The 13,491-nt window shown below is 41.6% G+C and overlaps 1 protein-coding gene across 1 annotated transcript in view; it reads right to left on the bottom strand.

Moving 5' to 3' along the window:
• Window positions 1-13,491, bottom strand: part of b4galt2 (UDP-Gal:betaGlcNAc beta 1,4- galactosyltransferase, polypeptide 2) — a 343,648-nt gene that overhangs the window by 46,624 nt on the left and 283,533 nt on the right. Inside the window, exon 6 of the mRNA XM_079488696.1 lies at window positions 1,384-1,506. Within this exon, the coding sequence (XP_079344822.1) occupies window positions 1,384-1,506 (123 nt within the window). The remainder of the gene's footprint in view (window positions 1-1,383; window positions 1,507-13,491) is intronic.

Raw genomic sequence — 13,491 nt, 5'->3', positions numbered from 1 at the left:
ATCCACAAGCTCCTTTCTTCCCCTATTATAACATACCTAGAATAGGGTTCATATGGATAACAAATCCTATGAGTTGTTTGGTACAGCATTGTACCCATCACAGAGGGAAACAAAACATTCACTGAAACCTGGGGAAATTTGCTCTGTGTGGAGAATAAAATCTGTGTCTTTAGGGTGCTTCTATATGGTGCAAAAGAGCAAGTGCTGTGAAAATATGATATTTTATTTTCATAAGCCTGTGCAGTAGACTGCTGTATGGAGTCTAAACAGATCATATAGGGACTGGTCCTAATGACGATCATGATGCACACTTGAATTGTTTGAATTTATTTCATAGACTGACTGAATAATGATCTGGTTCATGTGCTTTGGCTGCATGCACTCTACAATTTAATTATTATGTTTAATCTGTTCATTTGGACAAATGCCAGGGTTGTTCAATTCCCAGGATGATTCTGTTATCTGTTCCCAGTCAGAATACCTCAAAGTTACATTTGATTTAATGCTAGTTTAAAGTGTTATCTTGTATACAGTAACCAAAATAAATGTCCTATGAATAAAATGATCAGCGTGGCGTTCTCACCCAGCCTATCAGATTTCAACCCATTTTCTACAGTCTGACACTTCCCCTTTAATAGTCTTTAACCCATTCAGGCCTGACGACGAAATTTAAAAAAAAAGTTTTCTAAATCATGACAATTTTCTGAAAGATTTGAGCCACATTTTAACGATTTTTCAAAAATAGCAGACCTACAAGTTCATAGTGCGCCACTCGGTGGCGCGCTATGAGCTTGTAGATCTGCTATTTTTCAATAGCTAAATTATAACATAATGTATGTAACCACCAAAAGTTGTTCCCGCTCAAAATGGGTTAATAGACTTTATTCGACAGTCATTGTCCACGCTTGAACAATGTGACAAAATGACTAAATTAATCAATCCCAATTGAGTGCCTCTTCAGCAGATGATATCTAGAGAATCCTGACTTCATGCACAATGACATTATCATTACCAGCTCCCCCATGGTGGCTGCAATGACTGAACCAAACCGAACCCAAGAGCCTGTGTGTGTGTGTGTGTGTGTGTGTGTGTGTGTGTGTGTGTGTGTGTGTGTGTGTGTGTGTGCATACACTTCACAGGCATGTGCGTGCATGCGTGCGTGCGTGCGTGCGTGCGTGCGTGCGTGCGTGCGTGCGTGCGTGCGTGCGTGCGTGCGTGCGTGCGTGCGTGCGCAAACACCTACTATGTGCCACATGCGTGAACACGTACTACAGTGAGCGCTGAGCATGCCGTGTATCTCATTGTACCTGTTATAGATGTCATCGTCCTCTCCTCCCCAGCCCCAGTACTCCTCCCCAGCCCCAGTACAGTATCTCATTGTACCTGTTATAGATGTCATCGTCCTCTCCTCCCCAGCCCCAGTACTCGTTGGGGAAGCCGTTGATCTTCAGGAACTGTTTTTTACTGAGACCCGACACGCCTCCAAAGTACCCGGCGTAGGGCAACCTGCAGAGGAGACGACAAGCCGAGAGAGAGAGAGAGACAGACAGAAAGTGAGCATAGCGTGCCAGAAAGCAAGTCAACACGAGAGGGAGGTGAAACAGACAGGAGAGCTGAGCAATACAAGTGAGATCCAGGGGGAGGAACATTTGCCATAAAGGTTCAAGCTCCAGATGAGAAACCTTCCGACGGCTTGTTGTTTAAGCCTCTGGTTTATACTTTGTCGTACGGCGGTCGCGTCTGCCGAAAATAGCCCATCTACAGTGAGAGCTTCTGAGCTTGTACAATGTACTTGTACATCCGCCCTTTTCGGCATGCAGCACCACAGCTGTACGACAAGTATAAATTAATTAAGCCTTCACAGTGGGATTTCGTGGGTTATACGCAGGACAGAGGGAGCGAGGGAGAGGAGGGGAAAGAGAGAGATAGGAGGGAGAGAGAGAGATAGGAGGGAGAGAGAGAGACAGAGAGACATAGGAGGGAGAGAGAGAGACAGAGAGAGAGGGACTCACACTCACAGCCCAAGTCGACTTTATTATCACATCAAGTTTACACCAAGTATAAAGAAGTGGGTGAGATTCTGAGGCTGCAGTTACATTGTTAACCCATTTTGACCTGAGATCAGATTCTAAAAATGTCTTCTACATCCTGACAGTTTTCTGAAAAAGCTATGTTTCTATGTCAGTGGGTCTTCGATTTTTCAAAAAAATATATCTCTGTATTTATGCCAAATATGCGATATCGATACGATATACAATATTACCGTTAAAATGTCATATTCAATATTTTAAGTGTTGCAACATTGAAAAATAAACATTATTCAAAAAACTCAATATTAACAAGTTAGTTCTTGTTATTATGCATTATTTTTAATAAATATGATTTATCAATGATATATCCTTTTTGCGATACTGATATTGCGCATATTCATACCTCGATAACGATACGAAAACGATATATTGTGCAGACTTAGTGCAGAGGTATTTACTAGTCTACATAGAGTGTACTGTGTGAGGATGAAATATACACATGGGTCAATTTGGAACCCCCTCAAGGAACCCCAGGGTCTATGGATCCAACGCTAAGAACCACTGAAGCTTTGGTAGGCAGCTCTGCTGTAATGAATGTATAATTTTATGTTTTGTTAATCTGATCTCCCAATTAATTTAACATTCATGACTTTCCAGCAGAGGGCAAGCAAAACCACAACTTTTTTCCCCCATTTTTTCCTAAAATACGAGAGACTAGTGGTGTCGGATGGTTGTCATCTAGAGACTAGTGGTGTCGGATGGTTGTCATCTAGAAATGTCATGTCAGTAGCCTGAAGTCTAACCAGAGGGCAATACCTGTATGTGTATAGGTGTGCGCAGGTGTGTGCAGGTGTGTGTGTGTGTGTGTGTGTGTGTGTGTGTGTGTGTGTGTGTGTGTGTGTGTGTGTGTGTGTGTGTGTGTGTCGTCAGAAGGATGACAGTTCCATGTTGAAAGCTGACAAGTCCGACACTAATGAGACCATCTGTTTCTGCAAAACTTCTTCCACGTAACAATATGGTGAGAAGACACTTCTAACCCTGCGCGCACGCATGTGTGTGTGTGTGTGTGTGTGTGTGTGTGTGTGTGTGTGTGTGTGTGTGTGTGTGTGTGTGTGTGTGTGTGTGTAAAAGAGGAAAAAAAGCAAAAAGTAAGAAAGGGAACATATCAACTTTCCTTTTTTCCCCCTTTTTGGCAGATGTTACAGAATGATGTCTGATGACTTAATTGGACGGTTCAATTAACAGAAAGACGTTTTTAATTAAAGCTAAACAACCCTTTTTTCCCCGTGGCGAGACAAGAGGAAGATAACTGTCCATAAACACAGGGGAGAAGGTCTCTCTATGGAGGTGATTTACATAAACACAGGGGAGAAGGTCTCTCTATGGAGGTGATTTACATCTAAGGGCCCTTAAGGGCTAAGGGTGTGTTATCTGACTCATAACGTTCGTCCGCTCCGAGCTACACCTCACGCCAGGGCTCCACCGGACGCGTTGCGTCTCCGTCGCGTGCGTCAAAAAACGCACCGGTTCAATTTGAATGCACGCGTCGCGTCTCCGTCAACGCAACGCAACGCGGGCAGTGGAGCCACCCTTCATTGATTAAAAAGGGAACATTCCCTGACGGTGACGGAGACGCGACGCTGACGCGCCCGGTGGAGCCCTGGTGTCAGGCTTGGTCTGTGTCCTCCAGTGAGCCGTCTACGCGACCGCTCCATAGTGTTTCTGTGTGGCATCACGGATTAGCGTCTTACGCCAGGGCTCCACCGGACGCGTTGCGTCTCCGTCGCGTCGCGTCAAAAAACGCACCGGTTCAATTTTAATGCACGCGTCGCGTCTCCGTCAACGCGGGCAGTGGAGCCACCCTTCATTGATTAAAAAGGGAACATTCCCTGACGGTGACGGAGACGCGACGCTGACGCGCCCGGTGGAGCCCGGCCGTTAGGTATAGTGCATAAACACCGCATTTCATATTGCCGCTGTCGGGTGGAAACCTTGTATGTCCAAAACCGTTACTTTTCAAGAAATGGAATGAGAAAGAGCTTGTAGGTTGGCTATTGTCACTGCTTTTGCTTGACACTCTTGTAAAGGCGAAGTAGGGCATTAAGTGGGGGGGATAACACAAGGTTTCTGCCCGACAGTGACAATATATGTGACTAGATTTGATCGACAGCCTGCCATTGGATTTTTTTGAATTTTCGTTTTTTTCATGTCATATGAAATCAGGGAATCATAGCTTCAAATTGACATATTATTGGTTGTTCAGTTTGACCCACCAGTTTTGGAGATATGGCTTATAGAAAAATGTCTTGCAGGAGTAGTGGAAAAAAGACCAAGCAGAGAAAATGGACTTCTAAGCTTTAGTTCAGTGATCTGTGACTTTAGGGTGCGCTGTTTTCTCTTCATTCCTCCATTAGTCAACCAGCAGTGTTGCCATGTCTGCTTATTATAATTAGTTGGCCTTGTTTCTAAAGAAAAAGCATTGCATTTGCACACATCATGGGGGTCGGCTGTAGCTTTAGGGTATTGGTATTTTGCCTCGGACCACCATCTGAAAATGTTTTGTGCCAGGGATCCCCTCAACTTCCCTCTGTTTGGTGTTAATTTGACTCTGATGGTGTACAAATCCATACATTAAACATTGTACAGTACACCCTTCTGCGTGAACTTGAGGATATTGTAATAATACTTATGTTGACAATTGTATCAAAAAACGTGCAGTGCTTTTTGAATAGAGGGCATGAGGCATTGTTCTCAAAACCACACTGATAAAATATTCCAAAGATATTCTTACATAACACAACATTCCGCTCACTTTCTATATTATTGGGAGGTCCACATTATAACACTTTCAAGATTTTCTTAATAGCCAACATATACTGTACAATAATAACAACACAGAATTGAGTACTGTATTGACAGATGAGTGGTGGGCAGACCTCATGTGCACGCCTCAGCCTAATTCAACTGAAAGTAGTACATAGAGCTCATCTTAGTAAAGCCAGAGTGGCTGAAATGTACAGTTGGAGGCCATCGATATTGTCCTTTTCTTTTTGCTGAGGTTTGCGTGATCTGCGCAAAAGGACAGTTAACCCATTTTGGGCGGGAACCCCTTTTGGTGTTTTAAACATTATGTTATAATTTAGCTATTGAAAAATAGCAGATCTACAAGCTCATAGCGCGCCACCGAGTGGCGCGCTACGAGCTTTGTAGGTCTGCTATTTTTGAAAAATCGTGAAAATATTTATTTCAGAAAACTGGAGGATTTAGAAGGATTTTTTTAAATTTTGAGGTCAGGCATAAATGGGTCAAATGATAAGGGACAATATCGGTGGCACCCAACTGTATCCTGAGGCAGACTCGAAGTGCGATCGCTGTGCCCAGACATAATCACATCTCACACATAATGTATTGGTCTTGTCCCCAGCTACAGACACAAGCACATCTCACACATAATGTATTGGTCTTGTCCCCAGCTACAGACACAAGCACATCTCACACATAATGTATTGGTCTTGTCCCCAGCTACAGACACAAGCACATCTCACACACATGTATTGGTCTTGTCCCCAGCTACAGACATAATCACATCTCACACATAATGTATTGGTCTTGTCCTCAGCTACAGACACAAGCACATCTCACACACATGTATTGGTCTTGTCCCCATGAGCTACAGCGGTTCTGGTCACTTGTGTTTGTCACACTGTCAGACGTGCTATAAATTGTGCTACAACCCATGTCCACTGATAGCTATTTTCGGCACACCGTCAAACCCCTTACATATACACAAATCAGAAGTTAGAGATTATTGCTTTTGCTAACACTGTTAGCTAGAAGAAGAATATTACTATCTTGGAAGTCGCCAAATCCACCCTCTCACTCAATCTGGCTCAACGATGTGATGTACCTTTTAAGCTTAGAAAAAATAAAATTCTCTCTCAGAGGAACCTCCGAAGGCTTCACTAAGGCATGGAGACCCTTTATAGAATACTTCAATATTCGTACCTCCCTGGATTAGACTGCTCGGTGTGACCCAAATATAGCAGAAAGTGGATTTCAGAATTAACAGACAGTGCCCAGCTCTCTCACAAGTGTACACTACTTTGACTGTGACCCATGATGTGACCTGTGACCTGTGTTTTTGTTGTTTGTCCTTGTTTCTTTGGGGGGGGGGGGGGTGTACGTTGTTGCTTTAAGTTTGTTTCTGTGATGCTTTGTGATGTTTTTAAAAAAGGGAAAAAAATGGTTGACGATGAATAACAATAACACATTTCGCTGGGGACCCCCTGGAATTCACCCGAGGACCACTGGCTTAGTGGGTAGAGAGGCTGTCTGGTAATCAGAGGGTCAGCGGTTTGCCTCCCATCAACTGTATGGAAACTATGGATCTGTCAGTGTCCCTGAGCAAGACACTTAAACCACGAAGAACTCCCTCACTCAGAGCGCTTATCACGACCATCTGAGCAGCCATCAGCTGGGTGAAGCTGAAACCACCCCCCCTCCTCCTGTATACAGTACTTACTGTACATGCTCTCTGTATCTATTATTTACAGACAACTGCTGTCAATATTACATGTTACATGATTTAGATGTTTCCATTTGCTCCATTTTCAATGTGAATTGTGCACTTACTTTGAATTGCTCCTTGTCCCACTTTTTAGCTATACACTCTCATTTCCCCTTGGGAATGATCTTGTTTTTTTTTGTTACTCTGGATTTTAACTTTGATTTTAGTTTGAGTATGAGATGAAGCCATGCAAGGGTTGCTGTCTGAACTCCCTCGCACATACAGTAGTTATCCTATCTGTGCCGTCTGGCACTTAAGGCGATGGCCAGGGACCTCCAAGTGGCTCAATCTGCTGCTGCTCTGGGGACCGTCACTAGAGTTAGTAGCCGCTACCTTTGCCTTTCAGCTCCTTTTCTCAACTGTTCTGCTCCAGGTTTCTTTGGGTCGTCCACAGTTTCATTTCCCCCGGGGGGTTGGGGCGTCTAGCAGAGAGCGGTTCTAAGCAGCAAGTTGGGTGGCTGAACACTGTCTACATTTCCACCGTGGGCGTGTGAGGCCGGAGGCCAAGCTGTCAAGAACATGGGGATTGGCGGCACGTCTGTCATTATCTGTCTGTCTCCTACGGCCATGAACCGATTGCAGCATGGTAGTGAAACACATGAAGACTGTGAATATGATAGGTGGATCGTGATTGATAACGTCTGCATGTAAGAACACTTTTTTCGTTATATTCCAGGGAACATTTGTCATGCCCCTGCCGGCGGACAGGCGGCATTTCGGGTTGTCTGGCCTGTCCTTCCACCCGTCCGCCCCAACCTTGTGACCGTGATATCCAGGGGCAGACATCTCATGCACCACAATGCACAGGGCTGGATTTACTGCAGCCCAGGGCCCCCCAACTGATGAACAATTCAAGTTGGGGCTCATTAGTGCTGCCGGAATTGTCCAAAAATTACATTCGGATATTCGTTTTAAAAACCCACGTGGATTCGAGCAATTCGACCCATTCGGATTTCGATTCTGATTCGGGGCCATTCGGATTTTTTTATAATTATATTTACACCAATACAACCTGAGACATAACATTTAAGATCGCATTGCTGGCGCAACTCTCTCTCTCTCTCTCTCCGCGCATTGGGGCTGCTGAAAACCGAGTTGGAACACAACGCATGCATTCTCCCTTCTCCCGTAAAACTTCACCGGCATTTTTCTTAAATGAGCAATCCTACCACACATAGCCTTATCAAAACGAGGCACGGAGGCAGTATTAATTCACAGAACAGAACACTGCATTGCTGCTGCTGCTGCCGGACCGGCGCCGCAGTTCATCCTTAAGGCTCAAATGGCCTTAATCAACCTCTGCTTGAATAACAAGAGGTAGGAGATAGACTCGTTCACACATAGGGAAACAAATAGTTGATTATTTGTAGCGCACTCACTCAATTGGTAATGGCCACAAAATAAAATATCGATGTGTCCACTGTTATTAGTTGAATGTTACATATAACTTAAATCAGGTGCAAGCAAAGAGGCCTGGTTAGCTTATTGTTGCTGTTACTTTACATGATCACAAAGTAACTCCCCTTACTCATGAATCACCCAACACGATAGTTAAATTTTTAGAGTCAAGTTGTAGATGATTGATTCTGTAGATGACTAACTAATATGTAGCTTTAAGTAACTTGTAGCTTTGTTATATTATTATATTTGTTATTATTATTATAACAAAAATATGTTATAACAAAGCTACAGGTCAAATTTAAACCTTACACAACATGTATAATTAAGAGGCCTATATATGTCTTTGTCTGTTGTTTGAACAATGCAGAATTGTGCGAATTTTCTTTCTGCCTTTTTAACTTAGACAAGCTAGAGAGAATTTGCCCACGTTGGAATGGTTGGTGGCTTCTATGCATTCTCTGGTGAACATGCAGGTTATTCATGTACAATAAACTGCATCCACATTCTTCACAAACCAAAGACATTATTAAAGACCTTTCTGTTTCCCACTGCCTTTGATCAAGTTATTTTATTTCTCTTCATACATTGTAATAGTCCCCCCCCCCCTACTCATTCTGTTTAACTTATTTATAATTATCTCATATATTCATTATAGTTGGACTGTATATATTATTGAATCATGTTGACACTGCACATTTATTCATGCTATTGATTATATGTAGGCTACCATAGAATATGTGACCCCTCACAGTATTTTCAATAATGGGGTGTGAACATTCCTGCACGTATTTACATAGAGTTGTTTCGATTGGCCATACCTATGTATTGTTCTCCAGTTTCACGTAGCCGTCGTCGTTTGTGGTCTCCACACTACACACAGCTGTGCGTTCTGACGAGATTGTTGTAGTTACTTGTAATCCATTATTTTGCCCTTTATATCAGTGAACACGTGTAGCTATGTGTGGTTTAGCACTGTGTTTAAATCTTTGTAACTTTATTACCGTTGGATGCTGCTGCCTGATGATCAATACTGAAAGAATAACATTGCGTGTCCGCGTGGTCGCGCATCGCGGTGAAATCCGTCTTTTATATAATTTGTTCAATCCATGACATTGTTGTTGTTAGAAGAACAGCTCAAATATTGAATGTGATGACATGTGTAGTACAAATCCTGGTGTGATCTTCTTAAAACGTAGAAAGGATCATAACAAACGTCTAAGGTATTTTTTCCCCTGACTTTCTGTTGAAAAGATTTTAACTCTTTCACATCAGTGCACGGCTGATTTAAGCCATGCATTTAGGGGTACATATTAATAATAATGTAATGTAAACATACAGCATTTTTAAATTTAGCAATTAAAAGCATGGGTCTAAAACTACAAGGCTGCAAATAGTTTTACTCCACATGTATTTATTTGAAAACTTAGCCTACTAGTTACTTTTTAGATTGTATTATTACAAAACATACACTAAACAACGTCAGTCATATATTTCTATATTGCAATATTGATACTTTAACTTAAGTAAAACAACATGTACTTTAGCACACTGCCTACTAAGTGTTCACTGACAGCTAGCCTAGTGGGGGAGTGGTTAGTGGGTGGGGGAGTGATTATGCAAGCCATTAGGGGTGGAGACAAGTATCTATTGTCACACCCATTCCTGGGGCCCAGAGGTGCTAACATCTTTGGGATCTTTGCAGGGGAAATTCTCTGCTTTGGGGTTTCCAGTTCAACAAGTTTCAGATGGTCATATCTTCTTCATTTTTTTTCCCAATTTCAATGAACAATACATCATATGAAAGCTTACATTATGTAGTTTCATAATATGTAAAAAACTGAAAAATGACCATGGCCCCCTTGTATATCAAACTACTGTGAGGGGTCACATATGTCCAATATGTTCATTATATTGAAACTAACAACTATACATTTATGTCATAAATGGATGCTTGTGTTGTCACTTTCTCTGGGTGAGGTACGTGGGTGATTTTTGGAGCAATCATGTAATTAAATTTACATTTAATAGGAACTTGAATGACCTTAAAGTGTCTCAATGGCTCTGCTTGAATAACAAGATGGAGGCCAGAGAGACTCACTCATGTACAGGACATGAATAGTGCTGTTTATTTTACACGGAAATGGTGCAACTGGTGTTCCCTCATTACGTCTTGAGATTTCCAAGTCCAAACAGCTTTGATCAGTTCAGACAAAGAGGTGTCAAACATGTTCACTCTTCTTTCCCCCTCTGAGGGGAGATGATTGTCTCCTCTTTGAGTTAATTTACACCTGAATTAAGAGATCTCCACTTGTTGATCACCCAGGATGCAAATGGATGAAAACACTGCCCGTAGATACCCAGTATTTGAAATGCAAAACGTGGTCTATGCAGACAGATTACTGTTCTGTACAAAACAACAACAGTCCTGTACAGAAACCAGACCACTCTTCAAAATGTACAGGGGGTGGAGTTGTATACTTCTACAAGTTAAGATGTCAAATATAGGCTATACATTAAAATATCACATCGTAACTTAAGTTATATAAGTAGTTATTTTATTCCTCTTAGTATAATACAATCAAATGGTTACTGTCCATGTTATACATTACCCGGACCTGGTGTCCCCATCACACAAAGGGTTAATAATGAGAACTGTACATCCCTACACTAGGCTATTATGTTCTTTAGAATTACAGACTTGTGCTTTGACTCTGACAGTGTCTGTTCTCTTGGATTTCTATTGACTCCTGCTTTAATATTTATTCTTATATTTGCTTCTATATTACGTCAGATACTCATTGTTGAATCATGTTGGCACTTTACATATATTCACATGATTTATCCATTGTTTACCGAGCAATCTTTGTTCCTACTCTCACCTATGGTCATGACCGAAAGAATAAGGTTGCAAATATGTTCCGAAATGAGTTTTCTTCGACGGGTGGCTGGCATCTCCCTTAGAGATGGTGAGAAGTTCAGTCACATGGATGGATGGATAGATAGATATATGAAATAGACATACTGTAGGTTATAATTATAGAGATGGGTTCATATATTGAAGCTAACAAAGCATTTTTCGTCATAGGTAGATTATTGTGTTACCACTTTATTCGTAGAAGGTTGCATGGAGCATGTCAGGGGAGGGAGGGGTGGAGAACAGTATGATAGCTTGTGATTGGTGGAGAGAGATGGCTCTATTGTTCTCTGTGGCCAATCATATCAAAACAGTTAGTGGTTCCACCTCAGGCTCTCTAGTATAAGAAGAGTATGTAGTTGTCAGTTCTCCACAACTCCTCCAGGATATCAATCATTTATGATCAGATCTGACTGTGGACTCCAGGTGAAAATGAATTCTAACAACCTCAACTCTGCTGAACAGGATGAAAACAACGACTATGGTATGTTTGCTCTCTCCCTTTAATTCCCCCTTTTGTCATATATCGTCATGTTTAAAACAAACTTGCCTCAATCACTATTCATGTTATACTCAATAATGTGTTATTGTAATGTGACTAGTAGCATTGCTGTAGAGTAGCTTTAGATCATTTCTGTCTTGCTTTTAGTATTAAAATATTCTTGTGCAACACAATGCGTTGTTGTGAGCTTGTAGAACTGTTAATTTATACATATTACTTAACAGCTTCTTTCTACCTCTCAACAATATTTCCGTTGTATTCGTTTCCAATCCAGTGTTGCATCATCAGTCTGACGTCCCTGTCCTACCAGAAGTGAATGAACAAAGAAGCATGGCTAAGCAAAAACGCCACTGCTGTGATCAGTGTGGAAAACACTTCCCTACAATGTCCAGCCTTAAAACCCACCAGAGAATTCACACTGGAGAGAAACCCTATGGATGTGATCAGTGTGGACACCACTTCTCTCAAATGTCCAAACTTAAAATACACCAGAGAATTCACACTGGAGAGAAACCCTATGGATGTGATCAGTGTGGACAACACTTCTCTCAAATGGCCCACCTTAAAAGCCACCAGAGAATTCACACTGGAGAGAAACCCTATGGATGTGATCAGTGTGGACAACACTTCTCTCAAATGGCCCACCTTAAAAGCCACCAGAGAATTCACACTGGAGAGAAACCCTATGGATGTGATCAATGTGGACAACACTTCTCTCAAATGTCCGGTCTTAAAAGCCACCAGAGAATTCACACTGGAGAGAAACCCTATGGATGTGATCATTGTGGACACAAGTTCTCTGACTTGTCCAGTCTTAAAAAACACCAGAGAATTCACACTGGAGAGAAACCATATGGGTGTGATCTGTGTGGACACAAGTTCTCTGACATGTCCAGCTTTAAAACCCACCAGAGAATTCACACTGGAGAGAAACCCTATGGATGTGATCAATGTGGACAACACTTCTCTCAAATGTCCGGTCTTAAAAGCCACCAGAGAATTCACACTGGAGAGAAACCCTATGGATGTGATCATTGTGGACACAAGTTCTCTGACTTGTCCAGTCTTAAAAAACACCAGATAATTCACACTGGAGAGAAACCCTATGGATGTGATCAATGTGGACAACACTTCTCTCAAATGTCCGGTCTTAAAAGCCACCAGAGAATTCACACTGGAGAGAAACCCTATGGATGTGATCATTGTGGACACAAGTTCTCTGACTTGTCCAGTCTTAAAAAACACCAGAGAATTCACACTGGAGAGAAACCCTATGGATGTGATCAATGTGGACAACACTTCTCTCAAATGTCCGGTCTTAAAAGCCACCAGAGAATTCACACTGGAGAGAAACCCTATGGATGTGATCAATGTGGACAACACTTCTCTCAAATGTCCGGTCTTAAAAGCCACCAGAGAATTCACACTGGAGAGAAACCATATGGGTGTGATCTGTGTGGACAACACTTCTCTAGAATGGAAGTTCTTAAAAGCCACAAGAGGATTCACTCTGGAGAGTAGTTGTGAGAGTGGTTGTGATCAGAGAGATGGAGAGAAACTATAAGATATATATTTGAATGAACTGATCTTTTTAGTAGTATTTCTCATTCACCAATTTTTTTGTCTCAGTTTGTTCATGCTTTATATACAAATACAGTACAAAGAATACAACTTATTTTAGTGTTACTCAACAACTAAAACAAACTGCCAATTTATTTAGCCAATTACAAAATATGCGTTTTTAAAATGACACTTGATCTATGTAGTGACACATTATTTGTGTGTATAGCCAATTACAAAATATGTGTTTTTTTTATTTGTTAAATCTACATAATGGTTGTGCAGTCCCAAATAAAGAGTCAAATCAAGAGTTGTTTGTTTTTTAGTTTTTCTTTTGAGTACTGTGTGTGTGGTAATTTCAGCCAATCACATGAAATACCCTTTGGAAGGCAATAACACATGGAGCAGGAGCACACAGGGGCACATTACATTTAGCAAGTAAATTAAGATGCTGTCATGAACAATCACATACTTTTGGTTTGTGGTTTGTGTGCTGTGTATCCATGACAGTAGCATC

The sequence above is a fragment of the Electrona antarctica genome (assembly GCF_951216825.1).
Source record: "Electrona antarctica genome assembly, chromosome: 19".
Lineage (NCBI taxonomy): Eukaryota > Metazoa > Chordata > Actinopteri > Myctophiformes > Myctophidae > Electrona > Electrona antarctica.
This window is presented reverse-complemented; position numbering and strand designations above follow the sequence as displayed.